The sequence below is a fragment of the Pogonomyrmex barbatus genome, unplaced genomic scaffold (assembly GCF_055798465.1).
Source record: "Pogonomyrmex barbatus isolate J1 unplaced genomic scaffold, ASM5579846v1 scaffold17, whole genome shotgun sequence".
NCBI classification, from domain to species: Eukaryota; Metazoa; Arthropoda; class Insecta; order Hymenoptera; family Formicidae; genus Pogonomyrmex; species Pogonomyrmex barbatus.
This window is the reverse complement of record NW_028297113.1, coordinates 7315379-7335323: the sequence shown is the minus strand read 5'-3', so window position 1 is coordinate 7335323 and position 19945 is coordinate 7315379. Positions and strand designations below refer to the sequence as shown.

The following is a 19945-nucleotide window of genomic DNA, read 5'->3' as shown; positions in this document are numbered from 1 at the left end:
CCACGTAGTAACTCGTGGGCATATACGTGAAACCGAGCACATAAATAGGGGAGCAGGCTTTGATTCGGACTTTCGAGCAACTCCACGAGAATTTGACGAGGAGGACAAAGAGGAGGAGGGTCGGTGGTGCTCTTTCCGCGTAAGAGACCTCAGGGATATCCTAATATTTTAACCAGCGGCGAGGTATGAAAGGACCCGCGCGAGCGAAGCACTGAAAGAGAAATGGGGTGTTGTGCTGCGAGTCATCGCTGCGTTTACCCTCGTAGTCGAGCGTCTACATACGCACGTATCCATATACGCGATACCCCTCGGTATACCCCCCCGAGGGAAGTACTTGCAATTAACGTGGTAAGACTCGGCTCTTGCAAAGGGTGCGCCGCTCTCTCACCCTCCTCGAGTTCTTTCGGCTCTGATTTTCGTTCGAAGTGAGCTCGGAGGAGACGAGCTCTCGAAATCTGTGCTCAGTTATTTGCCAGCGACACGTGTAATTCTCACACCTGCAACGTCATTATAACACAGCGCTGTTATCTTTGTTATATTAAAACATGTGTTTCTCGCGCAAATATCTTTGTTACATTTAGTCACATTGTCCATTGGTCCATTCAATTCTTCACTTTTGCATGAGCATAGTCTCCATGTGTCCTTTCGAGGGGACGGATTTCTTTCTGTTGGAAGGCCAGAAATGCGGTTTAGTCATCGACTATCCATTGTGCTACTACTAAGTGCATACCCGTGTAAAATCCCGGGGGTACGATCACCTCGAATTTCTAGATATCTCACGTAATGTCGCTATGATCGATAAATTTTATTCGTGCATTTCCTACAATTATAGCATCGATGGTCGTCTTCATACGAGGAGATCATTTTAGAACCGCTACAAAATATTGTATAGTGTCATAATAGTGTGTATAAAATCACGCTTTGTGATTTTTTTTTTATTCGACAAGAACAATAAGTACAAATATATGAAAATATACATGTAATTTAAAATTATACATAAAATATATAAACAAAAATGGATATCGCCTGCACGATTGCATAGGATGTTTTGATACACACTCTTTAAAATATAATTTTGTGTGTGTGTGTGTGTGTGTGTGTGTGTGTGTGTGTGTGTGTGTGTGTGTGTGTGTGTGTGTGTGTGTGTGTGTGTGTGTGTGTGTGTGTGTGTGTGGTGTAATATCAAAAATATCAACGAAATTTGTACTATGCACGTACAACACCAATGTCAATGCGTTTCCGAATTTGTTATATTTGACTTAAAAATAAAAATTAAATAAAATATGTTTGAGCAATATTGTGCAATGAATAAAAAAAAATCTATAGTTGGTAATATAACGCTTATAGAAGAAACGGAATAGAAGCGTGTAAATTATTGAATATATATATATAATCTCAGTCGATTTATTTCGCGTTTTCCCAATTTTTTTTTTCTTTCTTCCATTCAATTACTTATTCTAGTAGAAAAATGGCAATAGCGGTATCCGTAGCGTGTTTCCGGCCATTTAGTGGATATGATGAAAGGCCATTTCACCGAACGATCATTTTACTTCTTTATCCCGTGATCACACTCATTTGGAATTTTTATATTTACCGTATCATTTGACAGATTCACGTCTAAGAATCAATGAGACATCGAGAATATTTTTATGATTTTATATTCTTCTATTTCTGCATCTTTTCTCATTGCAAATATGTATTTTGTATTGTAATAAAAATCATTTTATAAATTTTTTATAAATTAATAATGCTTTGTGATGAAGAGAGAGAGAGATAGTGGTTGATGATTATCGATAATAGTGTGAGTCAGTCAAGTCAATCAAGTTTAGTCGAAATTTGGTATTTTTTTCTTTCGATCCTCTCTCTTTGTGTCACGCGGCGAATCTCTGAAAAAAAGAAAAAAAAAAAGAATTCGGCTATCTCTGCTGACACAACACTCACTCTCGGAACCACTTCCAATTTTTTCCGCTTTCAGCGTGAAAAAGTGGAAGAGATGCCTCTCGGGCATCGCAAAACTGTCGTCCAGTGAATAGAAAGCTCGAATAGAGCTCTGCGGCCGTTCCTCTTCCAATCTGGATCCTTTCACTTTTTAACCCAGTTTCCATTGTTAGATTAGACTATGTTCCTGTCATGCTTGCTGATTATCGAACTATCTAATTAACGCTATATATTTTTTTCATATTTTTTTATTACTGTTGTATTTTTTCGGTTTAATTTATAATAAATAATTAATTTAGTTTATATAAGTGTGTGCATGTATGCGTGTGTACTTAACTAAATTAATTTTATATATATATATATATATATATATATATATATATATATGCGGATCTAATTGTTTCTTGCGATACATGATACATACATATATATGATTTTTATCTTTCGTGTTATATTCACTAGTGGAGAAGCAACGTATCCAAGGAATGATTAATCCTTGACGCTTTCTGGCCTACGTTTACGAGCACCTTGTTTCTGTCACGATTCACTTTCAAGCGAAATAAATCGTGGTATAACTTCGTTCAAAGTTGTTCTTGTTTGCTTTCGTGAGAAAATGGTATAACTGAATATCTATAAAATTGCTCAAATTGCTCAAAGTGCAAATATTATTATTTTTAAATATTGTTAGAATGTCATAAATATTTATTCTGCCCGAATATAATAATTTGTAACAATTGTATTAATATATTGCACACGTCCCCACAATTTCTTTAGAATATAATAGAAAGTAGAAAACCAAATCTTCCAAAATGCTCTTAAAAAAGTATAAGACATTTCTCTAAAAGAAATTAAATTTTTTCATAACGTAAAAAGATAGATGAAGATCGATCTAAATTAGCGAATAAATTGTAACGCAGCGACACAAAAGTCAAACTTTCACGCGAGAAAAGAGAACGGAGAGCATATAATGATGGAGATTCCCTATCCATTTTTCTCTCTCGATCATCACTTTCTCTCTTTGGCACTTCCTCGTCATCGTTATCACCGGTACACACCGGTATACACCGCGACACACGTTGAGTTTCTTACAATTACAGAACTGCGGATTACGTCAATTCTCTTATCCCCGAGTTTCCCCACTCGCGGCAAGTGTTTTCAATTGCTTTGGTCCACGGTGAAAGAGCGCCGAGCGCAGTAGTATCGTATCGGATATCACTGCGTAAGGTATTGCTCGCGACTAAATTTAGGAATTTTTCGAAAATACTTTCTCAAGATTTTGGATAACCGGTCGCGACGAAAAAAACATGAGGAGCTTTCGGATTATTTTCTTCTTTTGCGTCATCGCCACGATTGTCATAGTGCAAGCCAAGCCCACAATTTACAAGAGGAATGAAGACAACGTGTTTGAACCAGGTGAACGAATGATCTACAATTGATTCAGATGCATCGCAAAATCAGAGTAAAACGCATTTGGATATTTCACAGATGAATTTATTTAAATTTATTCTTCTCTTTGTTTATTCTTGCTTTTCGCTTGGAAGAAGATAGAAAGACATACATGTGTGTGTGTGTGTGTGTGCGCGCGCGCGCGCGCGCGTGTGCGTGTGTGTGCGTGCGTGTGCGTACGTGCGTGGGTGATTGTCTGAATATTTCTTGCGAAATCAGAATTCTCGTTAGCGCATGAGGAATAATAATGCACGTCGCGGCGCGTGTATGTACATATTGCCTGTTTTCCAATGTATTCTATCCATTTACACTTGTAGCTAATTTTTCTTTTAAAATAATAATGAAAAAGATTAATTTTTTCCATACTGCATTAAAATTGTACGCGAGCGAAATCATGCCACGAGAGTTCTAATGACTTTAACGACTGGCGATTTCTATTTATCTTCAAAACAAGGATTCTGTCAATTTTTGTTCTATCGTGTGTGTGTGTGTGTGTGTGTGTGTGTGTGTGTGTGTGTGTGTGTGTGTGTGTGTGTGTGTGTGTGTGTGTGTGTGTGTGTGTGTGTGTGAAACATGTCGTTCTAGAAACGGAGCACAGCAGAACACAGAAAGTGTGGTACTTTGTTCACATACAACAGAATGAAACGTCAACGCGATATAATATATTTTGTAAAACAATGTCTTGACAGTATAGAAAAAAATTATTTTAATGTGAAAATATATTTTGCTTTTTTTCGGACTGCGCAGATGCGTAATCGCCATGGAAAAATTTCCATACAAAAAACAAAAAACTTTCACCGTAACGATCGTTAAGATTAATTAAAGAGATCACTAAGAAATTGCATTGTCTTTCTCTTACACTGCCCGCTTCTCTTGCGAATATCGATTGCCTTATGCATCTTGAAGATAAATGTATGCTCTGGTAAAAAAAAAAATCTCGAGGCGAAATATTACTGACCATATAAAGAGCGATCTCTCTCGAGAATTCTGAATTCGCGCGAACCGATATTCGACAGGTGAATGGAACAGGACGGTGACGTCAGTGAGGATAACGTGTAGGTTTCGATTATAGTATAGTATATCGAAGTTTGTGTGCCTAGTCTTATTTTTTTCTTTTTTTGGGATTTTTTATACTTTAATGTACGAACGAACGCAACAATAATTTTTCTAATCTTTCTCACTGCTGGTATGAACGGTTAGAAAGGCGTACGAATCGCTAAATAAAGAAGACGCCCACGCACAAGACGTGTTAATAGAAATTATATATATATATATATATATATATATATATATATATATATTATCCTTGAATTATCGTTACAGTGAGGGAGGGAGGGAGGGAGATTTTTCGCAACAAATGCAATTGTCGCTCGGGTGAATAATTCGAAGGATTTTGCTATAATAAAATACTGTAGACGTATATTTGAATTCATCCTAATGAGAACGAGCACAGCTATTATAATGCACATTACGTACGCAAGATGTACGCAAATGAGATCTATGTATTGTAGATCAGATGCGAATGCCAGAGGTGATATATGAAACGCATAATCGTTATTGCTCGCATTGCACATACCGCTGTAATTAAAATCTATATGATATTTCATTCGATGTGACATTTGCAATCTTAACAACTCTCAGTTACATAAACGACACGCGATCGCCGTATACATTGCCGTTTCTTGACATTTAATTCCGTTATTCCATTTTTGGCATTCCATGACTTTATTTTTTTTATATGCTAAATAAATATTTAATGATTAATTTTTACTATACTTGTTCACAATTACCAGTAATTGATAATTAATACACTGATAATCAAGAAAAATTACGTTATCAGATATCAATATATGACTTGTTAAATTGATCGAATATAAAATCAGATAATTCAAACTTAGCATTCTAATATTTTTAATTTTATCACGAAGAATTAATTGAGACAGTTTTGTACAAATATGTTAATACGAAGAGAAACAAAACAGGGCAGCTAACTGATTTGGGATGATATCAATGATATGATCGAACATTTGTTGATTTTCAAAATTTTTGACTTTTGCCAAATTTTGAATTTTGTGTTGCGATTTTTGTAATTTTTGGAAATTGGAATTTTGATGCAATCTTTATATATATATATCTTTATATATATATATCTTTATATATATATATATCTTTATATATATATATATATATATATATAAAGATTGCATCAAAATTCCAATTTCCAAAAATTACAAAAATCGCAATATATATATATATATATATGTGTGTGTGTATTCTTTATATTCTCTTGATGTATTGATAATTTTCGAAATTTGTTATATAATCTTTAATGTTTTCTTTCGTTTATTTATAAATATTTAATAATTATAAATATTTTTTTTAGTAATGGTTCCCGTATCATCTACAGTAATTCCATTGCCTGTGTACAAAGTAGGCTATGGCTTAGGTTTTATATCAAAAGATAAGAAGACCCAATCATCTTTCAAACCGGAAAGTGGCATAAAATTGATCACAAGTAAGTACATAAGTGTAAGATTGTTGTTTGTTTCTATATAAAACTACGAAATCTAGTTTTCGCGATTTTTTTTGCCGCTTGTAACTTTCTCTTTTCCTTACATATTAACAGATCGCGTTGTGGATAATGAGTTAGTATATGTGAATTAAATTATAAAATATCTATAAACATTACGTAAATAAAATACTCATGGTTACGAAACAAATCTTCTGTACGTAATACGTAATACGAATTTCTACATCATTCGTAATAATTAACATTGATTTCTTTTTCTAGTTAGTAAGATCCAGGAGAAAATCTAGTGCAGATGTAATGATATATTACGTCGAGCGTTTGTTGGAGACATTTTCGAAGAATAGCGCTTTTCTCGAAATCTGCTATTCTGATATTTATTACAACTTTATATAAGTATGCGTTTATTATTTTTAAGTTATATTGATCTAATCAAGAAGCTTTACACCAAAAAAAATAGAGTTCTATAAATGTTAATTATTTTTATTATCAAAAGTACATGTTGTTTGTTTCTAAGAATATTAAATCAAAACTATTAAGCACAGTTTTATATATATATATATATATATATATATATATACATACATACATACATACATACATACATACGTGTGTGTGTGTGTGTGTGTGTGTGTGTGTGTGTGTGTGTGTGTGTGTGTGTAGAAAGCTTATAAACTACCTACTATGACCTAAGATATTTAAATTTTTATTTAAAAAATAAAGGATAAACATTTATTTTGTATAAATCTGATGATTATAAACTAAAAATAACGCTGATAATAAATATAATGAAAAAATATTTCAACTATTTTTCACATTTAAAAATTTTTTATTGTAACTAATTTTTATGAAACGTATCGTAACTTTAAAAAAATTTAATAAAAAAATTTTCATTTTTTTATACTCCTAGTTTTTATACTCATAGTTTATTATGCAGAAACATCCATGCCTTCTTCAACTGCAGCTGAAATAGTTGAAATATAGATAAACTTTATACAAATACGAATCATAAGAATTATATAGAAATACAATATAACTATATATCTTAGTTATATTGTACAACACTTACGGAATTCATTGAACATAAAATCGTCCTGATATTCCTTAAGAAATTGTGTTGATCTATTTTCATCGAGAAATAAAGAATAAACTCGTTTTACATCCTCAATACTGACCTAAATATAATTTAAACAATTATAACATTATTATCAAACACATTCATGCGATAGATCGTAAGATTTGTAATTCCTATTTACTTCTGTAGTTTTCCTTCGACGACTGACAAGAGAAGCTGTTGTAATTAACTGTATCGCGTATCTCAGGGACGTTTCTAAAGCGATTCTCGTTAGTACAGTCAGAGCATCGTCAGCCATTTCGCAATCTTCTTCTTCGCATCTTATTTTCAAAATTTCCTTTAGTTCTTTCTCTTGATACGGGCTTGTTGGAACAATAATCATACGATCCAATAAGTCGATCGGAATGCCATGTGGACTCTTATAGTTTGTCCCTCTGATTCTCGTGATACCTTCGTAATTGCAAATTATGAAATTAGTTAATAATAATAATAATAATAATAGCAATAATAATAATAATAACAATAACAACAACAACAACAACAACAACAACAATAATAATAATAATAATAATATAGTTAATCGTTGACATATTCGTACCTCTGTTTGTCGCCATAATTACGACTGGAGCCAATTCATTCTCCAACGCACGATTAAGAAATGAGAAACATTCAATATCCAGCATATGTACTTCGTCAATAAAAAGTACACCCGGGACTATTTCTGCCTTGCCTTCTTCCCGCCATTCCCCAACTTTGGCATTTATTTGATCTCGTACTTCTGATTTGATTTCCCCTGTATCTCCAGAAAACAATGCTAAAAAACCATGAGTTCTGCTATTAATCACGTCGACTTCATGCAATGTCACGGTGTGCACAACTTCCTTGCGCTTCTGCAATTCGCCCTCTGGACATTGAACAAAACGTGTTTGTGAGCCTGTAGCATCGTAATCTCGAGCTCTGGTAAAGGATCGTCCAAGCCTATTGATCTTTCCTGTAGCTTTGTCGATTGTTATAACATCACCAGCTTGTACCTAAAGTTAGTACAAAGTTACAATATAAGGTTAGACAAATAAAATATAATCTATTCGACATAAAATGTACCAACTTTCTCTTTCATTAAACAATCAATCATTTTATTTCCCAAATCATAAATTGTTTCCATCTCGGTTGTTTTTAATGTTAATTTGCCAATTTTTACTCCAATTCCAGTTGCTGGTCTATCAACTTGAATCTCTACTACTTCACCTTCTATGATCTCTGTCTCTTCTTTAATTCTGACTCCGATAGACTTTCTAATAGCTTGAGTTAAAGCCTCTGTTTTACTCATTTCTAAAGAGAAAATTTCAGAACCAGCCATTGATGTAAAAGGAGTATCTACACCTAAAGCTTGTGCCATTGCCATAGCAATGGCGGTTTTTCCAGTTCCGGGTTGTCCAGCCAATAGAACTGCACGACCTGCTATTTTACCATCCTTAATCATCTCCAGGATAACGCCAGCAGCTCGACGTGCCATAAGCTGACCAACCATACCTTGGGAGACCTAATATAGTGGAAAAGAATTTTAGCTTTTATATTATTTATAATTAATGCATGCGAATATCGAGTTTTTGCAATATACAAAATAATTACATTGCGAGGTTCTAAACTATCATTCAGTCCTAAACCTCTAATGTGAGAATGAGCACCAATGCGTTCTATTTTAGTGATCTCGCGAACTTCTTGTATATTAGCAACCATCTGAAATAAAAAATAACAATTGAATGTGATAGAAGGTTTAATATGCAATTTATATATAACTGCAATCAAATTGATCAAACAGATTATTCAGTTGCTATGTCAACTGATATAAGGCATACATAAAATAATATTTCAATCAATTTATATCAATAAATATTTACATAAACATTTATAAAAACGAGCTAATATTTTCATAATTCAGCAATATATGTTTTCGTAAAAATATACAAGATACGAATAAAACATTCTTCAGGCACATGTATATTAAAAAAGGTAGGTTAACCGGCATCGCGCGCAAATAAATTGTTCTTATTATAATAACAAGATATTGTAATAAAAGATTATATAGTTTTTCATTTAGACAAACATGCTTATGACAGATTTAATCAAATAAGAAATCTTACCGACATCTTTAATGATAATAATGTTTTTCAAACAACGCAAACGTAATAAAACGCTGTAGTCCTTAAATATGATTAAATATGTGCGTGGGTCTCAGCCAACCAACGCAGCCAAATTAGACTACGTTCAGAAATACCACCAGAATTCTCCCATGTATGACTTTGGGTAGGTTAAGGGTGATTCCCAGGCAGCGTAACTTGCGTAAGCGTAAACCAATCAAATCGTCTAATAAGAGTCTAGACGGATTTGTGTAGAGTAGCTAAGACAATTTGGTTGGATGACACAGTTTACGCTTACGCGAGTTAGGCTCCATGGGGAATCAGCCTAAAGACTATCAGACTAGCAATTGTCCGGCTACGGTTGCCGAATGACGATTCTACTATTATCAATCACATTGACCATACCAGGACCTGCTACATTGTGATTAGCTGAAATAGAATCGTTAAATCGTTAAGTCTTAAGTCATAAAAAATGGACGAATCATAGTCAAAGAATAGAAGAATATTTGACTATGATTGGTCAATTTCTTATGGCTTAAGGTTTAAATCATCTATTGTAGATCGGGACTAACCAAAGATTAGAAAGAGACCCTTAATCCTTGTTGCATAGTCCCGGTCTATAATAGATGATTTAAGCCTTAAGTCATAAAAAATTGACCAATCATAGTCGATTATTTTCCTATTCTTTGACTATGATTCGTCCATTTTTTATTGCTTAAGGTTTAAATCATCTATTGGGTGCTTTCCATTTAGTGACACAAGTCGATACAAGCATTATTCTATCTTTCTTGACTTTCAATGGATTAACAAAGACAAAATGATATTTGTGTCGACTTGTGTCACTAAATGGAAAGCACCCATTGTAGATCGGGACTTATCGAATGTTAAGCCTTGTATCTATAATGCCAAGAAATCGATCTAAGGTCTCGAACGGAAGAAGTGGTGATTATTTTAGCCATATATTCTTACACCATGTGCGAAACCAATTCAATCTATCGCTCTACTTTCCTTGTGATATTGGACGTGTAATATTGTAATACTAAAGCCAGCGGCACACGATGCTTTTTTTTCTTACTAGTTTGCTAGCTGGATTCGCGTGCTTGTTGAACTCTTGTCTTCGATTGATATATTTTTTTAGATCCAAAAGAATATACCAATCAGAGACAAGAGAGCTCAACGAGCACGCAAATCCAGCTAGCAAATCAGCAGGAAAAAAAGCATCGTGTGCCGCTGGCTTTAATAAAAAAAACTTTGATTTTTAGAATTTGAGATGTAATTATTAAAATTCCTAGAAATTCTATTTTACCATTGGTTTTCGTTCGGAAGAATACATTTTTTAGAGACAAAAATATTTCTATCTAGAAAAATCCTATTAGATATCGGATCATTGTGATCGGATGTGTGAGATGTTGGCATGTGAGTCCTGCCTAAGGTTACACCGGCGGAAGTGGCAGCTGCGGTCGAAGCGGATGTCATCGCCCAATAGAGAGTAATGGCGTCTGCGGCGAGCGCACGATATTCTCGCGGTTCGTCTGTTACATTGCGAGCTGGTTATTGAGACGACCAGCTCAGTCCCAACTTTTATCGCTTTCGTCGAGAGCTCGTTGTGCAATCGGCAGTAGTTTGATCGCGTTTGTAAACGAAGCCCGAAGATCTCGAGACGATACGACGATCTGCGAAAGCGTGGCGGTCGAACTGGTGGTTGTGTATGTTGTACATCGTCTCGTACATCGTTAACGGAAAAGTTGAAAAGTATTCGACTTTGATATTTGAAACGCTGATTCATTCGATGCGGTGATACTGGCTGTCCATCCGAATTGACTGATAATAAATTGAAAAATCTTCGGAATCGATCATCTTATCACATTGTACACGGTCTGTGTGTTCCGTGTGTGTTGCATGGAATAATGTAACGTGATGTGTACGTGTCATTTTTTATTCTTTTTAATTATCTCTCGCCTGATTCATCAATTAATTATTCCTTGTATAATTACGATTAGAAAAGGTGACAGGTATTTTCTAAAGGACAAGAACTTAATTTTAATAATCAAATTCAACACGAGATTCATATGAAGAATTGCTATGTAGATTTCTCTTGGAGGCATATTTGCCTTTACGGCAAAGTTTACATGTTATAAGTGATAATTAAACTGGAGCAACTTTTAATAAGTCATTATTAATGAAAAATATAATATGTAGAACAATTATGTTATTATTTGATTATGTTATTTTGATTAATCTAATTTAGATATTTATAATAATTTATAAAGATCTAAATTAGATTGATAAAAAAAAAAACATTAAATAATATAATTGTTCTATATATATTATATTTTTCATTAATAATGGCTTATTAAAAGTTGCTCCAGTTTAATTATCACTTATATTGATATATTGAAAAATTTAAGTAGATTGAATTGTTGAATAATGATCTTTTTTTGTTATTATATACTTAAAAAAAGAAATGCAAACATTTTTAAACAATACAATTAAATTTATGAATGAACACGAATGAACCTAGTTTCTTGTTTGGTTTAACATATCTTCATTTCTAAAATTTAAAACTTTATTTCAAAACTTTATTACTAAAATTCATTTTATATTCAAGATTAATATATTTTTTTTATATTTTCTTTACAGAATGTTCTGCAAGAATGAATTCAATGATTCATTATAGAACTATTATTATCATGAACTATGTCTGACCCTTGTTGTTTATCTAAGCTGGACAACATTTAATCAAAATTAATTGTCTGCATTTATATCTTCTGATAATGTCTGCAAATACTCAATTTGCAAATCCACCACCAGCTGTAAGCTTACCCAACATGTCCGTGCCACCACCTACGACTCCAAACTTGTCTGCACCACCACCAAATTTAACCACTATAAATACATCAGGAAGCTATCAGCATCGATATGCGAACCATAGAGAGGGCAATCGCGGGTTTTTCAAACCGTTTAGACCTTATCACGCTCCAAAAATTGTTGCTGGGGGGCAGGATACTCTCCAAGATGAATTTGATGGGAAGAGGCTCAGGAAATCCGTTATGCGAAAAACTGTCGATTACAATTCCGCTATCATCAAAAGCTTAGAAGTAAATATAAATTTTATTGCACATTTGTTAATAAAATAATGTTTTTTGAGATCATGTCTAAACTTGAAAATTTCCATAGAATCGAGTATGGCAACGGGACTACAGGGATCGCCGCGCACTTCAGCCAGATGTAATATATTATCCCGATTTACTTCCTCCACCGAGTTACATAGACAATCCAATAAATGCAGTTACCACAAGGTTTGTAAAAACGGCTACCAATAAAATGCGTTGTCCAATTTTTTGTATGGCTTGGACACCAGAGGGTAGACGTCTCGTCACTGGCGCTTCGAGTGGAGAATTTACATTATGGAATGGCCTCACTTTCAATTTTGAAACTATTCTGCAGGTATATATATATATGCTATGTTTTGAATGTATTACATTGAAATTTGCTTGAATTGACTCTTAATGTATTATATTGATAATGTATTATATTATATTTTTTAATTGACTCTTAATGTATCGTATATAAAGTATAAAATAATTTCAACTTTTTCATATATGTATAGAGTATATCTCAAAAGATAGGCTCGCTTTGCAATTATGTGATTCTAGCTCTGAATCTTATAGGCTGCAGAGATTATTTTGTCATATGAGTTATATGAGGTTTAAAAATTTTTTGAGAAAAATAAATTTCTTTGTTTAGGCGCACGACAGCCCGGTGAGGACAATGGTATGGTCGCACAACGAAAGCTGGATGGTAACAGGGGACCACGCGGGCTACGTGAAATATTGGCAGAGCAACATGAACAATGTCAAGATGTTTCAAGCGCACAAAGAAGCGATTAGAGGACTCAGGTATATCATCCACCACACTAGTCCTTACGTCTCTTGCGTCACTGTTGCCGATGATCGATCCATCCTTGCCGTAGTTAGGATATCGGACGTGATTCTTCTTCTCTTCCTTTTCTGGTTTTGTGCCGTTTCTGGCAGAGCAATAGTGATTCTTGTATGGGTACACAGGTGATTTTGACAAGTTTCGAGATAAAACATTGGATAGAATACGAAATACAATATCCGCCGTGAACTATGGAATGAACCATGTTCGAGAGACATTAATCGTTGAAAGTCTATCAAACTCGTGTAAAAAATTTTCGATATCTTTTGCCGAATTGAGACTTTTGAAATGGAATAATTTCTGATCGTATAAAATATTTTCAATATATTGTTAAATTTTTATATATATTTATATATATATATATATATATATATATATATATATATAAAATAATATAAAATTATCTAAAAATAAATTTTAATAGAGTTTGCAAAACAAATCTTTTTATCGCGACTTTAGAAATTGATACACAAGATAGTGTAAATTTTTTGCGTATATGCGCGTATCGATATGATTTATGATTTGTATTTATGGAGTCTTAGGGACCTAACAAGATTAATTACTCCGTATAGTATTGATAATGCGCTCGTTATATACATCAAAGTGGCACAAATTTTAATTAAGTTATAATGCTATTAGGTCCTTATGGCTCTCGTTTTAAGCAATTTATATGGCTAGATTATTTATTCGGCAAAGATGTATGTTTTACATATATAAATAAAAGAAAAAAATATATTTATATATACGTATATCTACATATGGCAATACCTAGTCGAGATTCCCATATAATGATAAATAAAAGATGAAATATCCTGTGTCCTTCTTTATATATCATTTAAGTTTTAATAAAGTTGAATAAAGACATTACATTATTATTGCATGGCTATGAAAATAAAATATTTTATCTTTAGTTTTATGTGTCACTTGTGCCCTTTCGCAGATGAGAGCGAGAGAGAGAGAGAGAGAGAGAGAGAAAGAGAGAGAGAGAAAGCGTAACAGACAAATATAAGACATGATTCATGTACACTTCGGACATTTTTTTGTGCAATAAACGTTAAATTTTGAAAAAATGTTGCTCTTAATACATCACTCGGTAGTCATGTGGCATCAAAAATCAATCTTAGTTTTACCAAAATGAGACTTTTAGTATCCGACAAATAATGGGTTTTTATTTGAGTGCCAGATATGACTATCGCGGATGGCTTTTTGTTTATTTACAATATATATTTATACTTATGAAGATTCCTTTTTTATTACTGATCTCTGTCTATTCCTCGATGCGATATTCGTAAGATTTGACTCTATGTTTTCTCTATTACATTTCTTTGTTTTAAGTAAAAATTCAAGAATATATTTCATTAATATATGCGCACGGCTTCGTGTAGATATTGCTCGCATTTCTTATCTGCCTCTCCGCGTGCGCGCGCGCGCGTATTTTCAATATCGGTAACAAACACGCAGAGAGAATTTTAAAGGGAAGCTACGGTCTATCATTACAGAATATACATCATTACAGCTTGAATTTAATTATAATTTACACCTATTCAACATTGATTTCGCGATTTGAGATATGAGATATAAGAGATATGAGATTAAAGAAAAATAAATTAATACAAACATATTGAAATAAAATTCTCTTCAAATTACGCGTGTGTATAACGTGTTGAGATAACTTCTTGTAAAAAGATCCATAAAGAATAATATGTTAATTTGATAATATATTTTCCTTTTTATTTTTTTATATATATATGTTGATACTGCATGCGGTAATTTAAATAAGAATATTGAGAAATCAGTAATAAATATAGACAGATGTACGTTTAATTCGATGCTAAAGACTTTCTAGCGAGTTATATCGTAATAATGTCCGTAAGATGTATCATGTGTTTTATCATACAATTTTCTTTTATTTTGTAAAGTAGCTACTTGTTCTTTCTTAAAAGATCTTTCTTCGCTTTGCTATTACAAAATGACTTAATTTTTTATAAAAATTATATCAAATTTTAATAAATATTTATAAAGACAACAATTGTATTCATTTTCTTAGCTATCTGGAAATATTGAACTACTACTTGAGTTTCTACTAATTTTCGCTATGTAATAATGTTGTCCAAATTATAATAAGCAGTTAATTATGTTTTTCAATATGTAAATCATTTAGCGAACTGCTCAAGTTCGTTTATGATTCTTCACTATAGATATCGGCAAATATTAATATAATTTCTTACTGCGTATACAGTAGTAACGCATTGTTTAAATGTAACTTGTTTTTTTTTTTTTTTTTGGGCGGGTAGTTTCAGCCCAACAGATCACAAATTGGCGACCTGTAGTGACGATGGAACTGTCAGAATTTGGGACTTTCTTCGCTGTCATGAGGAACGAATTCTTAGGGGTATATAAATATTTCATTCCATTTACTACGAAATAAGTCACTTTTTGTTTCTTTATTACTCATGTTATTCGAATTATATGATTTTACACATATACATTCTTTTACCTGTTTTTCTATATTTTTATACATAATTATATATACATACATATACGTATATTATTATCTTTATTACATACATCTTCTTTTATATATTTTATACATTCTGTTTTTTAGAGCCTCTTTATTTTGCCATTAAGAGCGAAAATTGATAATTATTTTTTCGTGTGAAATTTTCTTATGTTCATCTTTAGGAAATAAATAAAGTTGCATTGGATACAGTATTTTATAGCGTTCTTTCTGCAGGTCACGGCGCGGACGTCAAGTGCGTGCATTGGCATCCCCAAAAGAGTCTAGTCATTTCTGGTAGTAAAGATAATCAACAACCAGTGAAATTGTGGGATCCGAAGACTGGGCAATCTTTAGCGACATTGCACGCACATAAATCGACCGTGATGGATGTTAAATGGAACGAAAATGGTAACTGGTTGGTGACCGCATCAAGAGATCACTTGTTAAAACTGTTTGATCTCAGGAATCTTAGCCAAGAGGTTCAAACTTTCCGTGGCCATAAAAAAGAGGCATCTAGCGTTGCATGGCATCCGAGTCACGAAGGTCTCTTCTGTAGCGGAGGTAGCGATGGTGCTATACTCTTCTGGCACGTAGGGTACATATTGCTTTTGCTTTTTCTCATTTTTTAAGGTTAAATGAATATTAAAGTTAGTTATATAATTTTTTATCTTGAATTTTAGAGCGGACAAGGAAGTAGGAGCGATAGAACAAGCGCATGATAGCATAGTCTGGACATTGGCTTGGCATCCATTGGGTCATATCTTATGTTCTGGTAGCAACGATCACACATCCAAATTTTGGACACGTAACAGACCGGGAGATCTGATGAGAGACAAATATAATCTCAATACATTACCGGCGGGTGCGGCTGGTGTGGACGATCACGAAATCGGTACTAAAGATCAATATTTCACAAAATTCACAAAATTATTTTTTTTAACGGTATCATAACGGTATAATATAATATAAATATTCATATTGTTAAACTATTTTTTCATCCTTTTTCATCTTTCTTAGCCGATGAAGCAGCAGTGATCCCTGGCATGGGACCAGAGGACAGAATCAACGCCGATTGTGAATCCGAGGACAAAAACGGCGGGATCCCTGGTCTAGATTTGGATCACGCGGTGGACGAGGGCAAGAAATTCGCCAACAAGAAAGTTCCGTATAGTAAACCAATACCGCGAAATTTTCAAGCACAGTGGAACGAAATGGAAGCCGAGGACATCGAGCAAGTCGAAGCACTTAATGCATTCGTGAATCAATTAATAGAAACAACACCGGGTGCAGTGCCTTTGAACGAAGTCACACCCAATGCTATTATATTATACGGAAAAATGATTCCCGTAGAATGTAAGCGTAATACATTTTCGTTTAAAATATATGTAATTAGTCTCGAACATATGTCGATTTTGATATTGAAATTTAAAATATGTGATTATTAAATTTAATCATATTTTTTTAGCTGGCTCTAAATTGGCAGAAGCGATCAGTAAAGGGACCGATGCCATAAATAAATTAGTATCCTCTGGTGAGATAGAAGAGTTACGGGATGTGGTAGGTCCACCGGATAATATAGACGAAGCCGAGGAATATTTGCAAGACGATGGCGAAATTGATTATTCCAAAGTACCCGACGTAGATTTGCCGCCACCCTTGCCCAGCTCAAAATTCGCACAGAATCCGGAATTGCTGAAATCGTTGAATCGCGGTGGCAAGCGCAAGTTTGATCAGCTGATCGGTTGGAGCGATGGTGGAGCTAGCGATCGTACATCCAAAATGCACCAGCCGGTCTTTGGTGGCGTAATTACGGAGGATTCGCAGTCCAGCGATACCGATTTGAGATTTGGAATCGGCAAATCGATCCTTCACCTCGCGGAAAGTAGTTCCTTCCATAGCGGTCAAGACGAAGATCACAGGAGAAGTGGTGTTCATGTTGATCCAACAAGGAGTAGTAATCGCGGAGATGAGGATCTAAGGTTCAACATGTCTGTCGGTAGACCCGGCTCGCGCAATGAATACGATCCACGTGGCAACAGTTTCGCAGATAAAGATTTCCGTAACATCGGCAGTTTCCTATCATCAAAGTCTTTAGATGACGATGATTACGACGATCTAGAGCATGATGATGCCGGCGGTCGGTGGGACGATGAGAAAACTGAAAGTTCGCGCGGCAAACTGGATGGCACGTTTGCTGGCAATAACTTTGACAAGCGAGACAATGGCATAGCGATGGGTCTCGGTAATAGTATGCATGGTCATATAGTTAACATGCCCCACCTGTCGAATCATCACAACATGCAAAATATCAATCCTAATATGCCGCCACCGATACCAAGCCTAGTACCGCATCCCAATATGTCACAGCATCCTGGCATGCAGGGTAAACCACCGCATCCCGGTATGCCCGGTATAGATGGCCCGATGCCACCGCATATGATGCCGCATCATCCGAACATGCATCCAGGTTTTGGGCCTAATGGGCCGCCACCCGGTGGCTTCGGACCCAACTTCCGTCCGCCACCGAATGGCAATTTCGGCCCGAATCACTTCAGACCAAATCCGATGTTGCCATTCGGACCGAATCAGGGTCCGCCGCCGTTCGGCAATAATTTCCAGGGACCGCCCAACTTTCGCGGACCCAATGTCGGCCCAATGAATTTCGATCGCCCGGGCTTTGGATCCAATTTCCGCGGTCAAAATCCACAAGGTCAATTGAACAATTTCAATTCCAACTTTGGTAACTTTGGCAAGAACGGTCCCAATCGTGGCATGAGTCGTGGCGGTGGCGACAGCATGGGCAGGAGTGGTTATAATAATCGTGGTAGAGGACGTGACAACGATCAACCGAGAGGAGGGAGGGGAAGGGACAATTACTAATTAGAGGAGATTTCTCAGAATAAGCGATTATTGATAATATTCTTATATTTCGGTATAAATAGTTTTGCAAACTTTGTTCAGTGAAACTTTGACTTGATATATAATGTGCCGTTTCAAGAACCGTGTCCTCACGTGTACATAAGCATACTGCATGCGTACGGTGCATATATTCATATACATGTATGTATGGTGTGTGTGTGTGTGTGTGTGTGTGTGTGTGTGTGTGTATCTGTACGTATATAATGTGTATACACAATATGTGAAAATATATACACATATATTTTCACGATTCACGCCTAGCGAACTAACGATCGGACGTTCTATGTTGGAGGTCTATGTGAACTGGTGTATAAAGGATGATAAACATTCTTTAAAGAAAAAAAGAAAGAGAAGAAAATCGCTAATTCAGATTTGATTATTCTGAATAGAGTTGAATGTGGTGCAATTTGCCACGTTTTAACAGCTTTTTTTCGAAATAGACGAAATTGTAATATAATGCATTAAGGATCGACGACACGAATATTATTCCGATAGAAACTGTTCACAAGCTGCCTTGCGAGGAAATTCTTGTTCCGTGTGTGGAGCTTGCTCAGCCGTGCGTGCTGAGCGTGTCGGATAGTATATAATCCCCAGAGGAGATTAAACATGAATGTATGATTAACTCTCTGTGTCCATTGTTCGTCGTCCTAGGAGTACGAGAGTGCCAGAACAGTCTATCTATTAATGAAATAATAAAACACTCTTCGTTTCTGCCCTGTTTTCACATGTACAATATAATAGGAGAGTGAACTCAATTGGGATAATAGTGACATAAACAAGAAATCGATAAGATTTTTGAAAACTTTAAGAGAATATAGATTTACAAAAATATTGGACTCGAAGCAAAAGCGTTGTGGACAAATCATAAGTTTCATATTTGTAACTTTGATTATGAATACTGTACATTTAAACAGCTTATGAATTGTGAACTAATTTCAAATCTTGTAATAATTGTGGCTCTATTAATGTTTTTGTAAACAATATCAAATATATATATATATATATATATATATATTTAATATAATTTTTTACAATTATGTAACTATTATTAAGTTTATTATTGAAAGTTATCCTGATGTCACAATTATCCTGATTGAATTTAGATCGGTTTTCTCCGATCTTGTATGATATGCAAATGTAATAATTCAGCGAATATCGAATCATGATGAAATTGAAGAAAACGAATTACATCAGAAATCGAAACCGATAATAATTCAATGAGTTCAATGTTTCGTATTACGAATAACTCGATTTGTGATTTTCTTGTCCGACAGAGAAGAAAAATAAATATTTTCTTTCATGTCAACTTGATCGGAATATGAATCGGTTTCGATCTCTGAATTATATTCTATATTAGTTATAAATTGTAACACGATGTATTCATAAGTTTATTCTCACCGATATACATATTTTGCGTTATTTATTAATTGTCAATAAATTGCTTTCATTTTCTAAAAATAATT

At 34.4% G+C, this 19945-nt stretch overlaps 3 protein-coding genes across 7 annotated transcripts; 2 read left to right on the top strand and 1 right to left on the bottom strand.

Moving 5' to 3' along the window:
• Positions 1-2310: 2310 nt before the first annotated feature.
• Positions 2311-6455, top strand: LOC148937102 (uncharacterized). 3 transcript variants are annotated; one of them, XM_089074365.1, is made up of 3 exons: positions 2311-3351; positions 5768-5899; positions 6011-6455. In XM_089074365.1, exons 1-3 carry the CDS (start codon positions 3243-3245, stop codon positions 6046-6048), a joined length of 279 nt encoding a protein of 92 aa, XP_088930491.1. In that variant the 5' UTR covers positions 2311-3242; the 3' UTR covers positions 6049-6455. The 3 variants fall into 3 exon arrangements, with proteins under 3 accessions (XP_088930491.1, XP_088930490.1, XP_088930492.1); XM_089074366.1 differs by having other exon boundaries at positions 2327-3351; positions 6176-6455; XM_089074364.1 differs by having other exon boundaries at positions 2316-3351; positions 5768-6455.
• Positions 6456-6594: 139 nt separating this feature from the next.
• rept (RuvB-like helicase 2 rept) lies at positions 6595-9469 on the bottom strand. The gene is made up of 7 exons (XM_011649332.3): positions 9128-9469; positions 8616-8723; positions 8092-8526; positions 7585-8017; positions 7168-7436; positions 6981-7086; positions 6595-6875 (listed from the first exon to the last, which is right to left on the bottom strand). The coding sequence occupies exons 1-7, from the start codon at positions 9131-9133 to the stop codon at positions 6841-6843; spliced, it is 1392 nt and encodes a 463-aa protein (XP_011647634.1). The 5' UTR covers positions 9134-9469; the 3' UTR covers positions 6595-6840.
• Positions 9470-10592: 1123 nt separating this feature from the next.
• Wdr33 (WD repeat domain 33) lies at positions 10593-19943 on the top strand. 3 transcript variants are annotated; one of them, XM_089074297.1, is made up of 9 exons: positions 10593-11045; positions 11936-12222; positions 12302-12571; positions 12872-13023; positions 15358-15455; positions 15798-16158; positions 16244-16455; positions 16581-16916; positions 17029-19943. In XM_089074297.1, the coding sequence occupies exons 1-9, from the start codon at positions 11042-11044 to the stop codon at positions 18441-18443; spliced, it is 3135 nt and encodes a 1044-aa protein (XP_088930423.1). In that variant the 5' UTR covers positions 10593-11041; the 3' UTR covers positions 18444-19943. The 3 variants fall into 3 exon arrangements, with proteins under 3 accessions (XP_088930423.1, XP_011647633.1, XP_088930424.1); XM_011649331.2 differs by having other exon boundaries at positions 11765-12222; XM_089074298.1 differs by lacking the exons at positions 10593-11045; positions 11936-12222 and having other exon boundaries at positions 12302-12352; positions 12486-12571.
• The last annotated feature ends 2 nt before the right edge of the window (positions 19944-19945 follow it).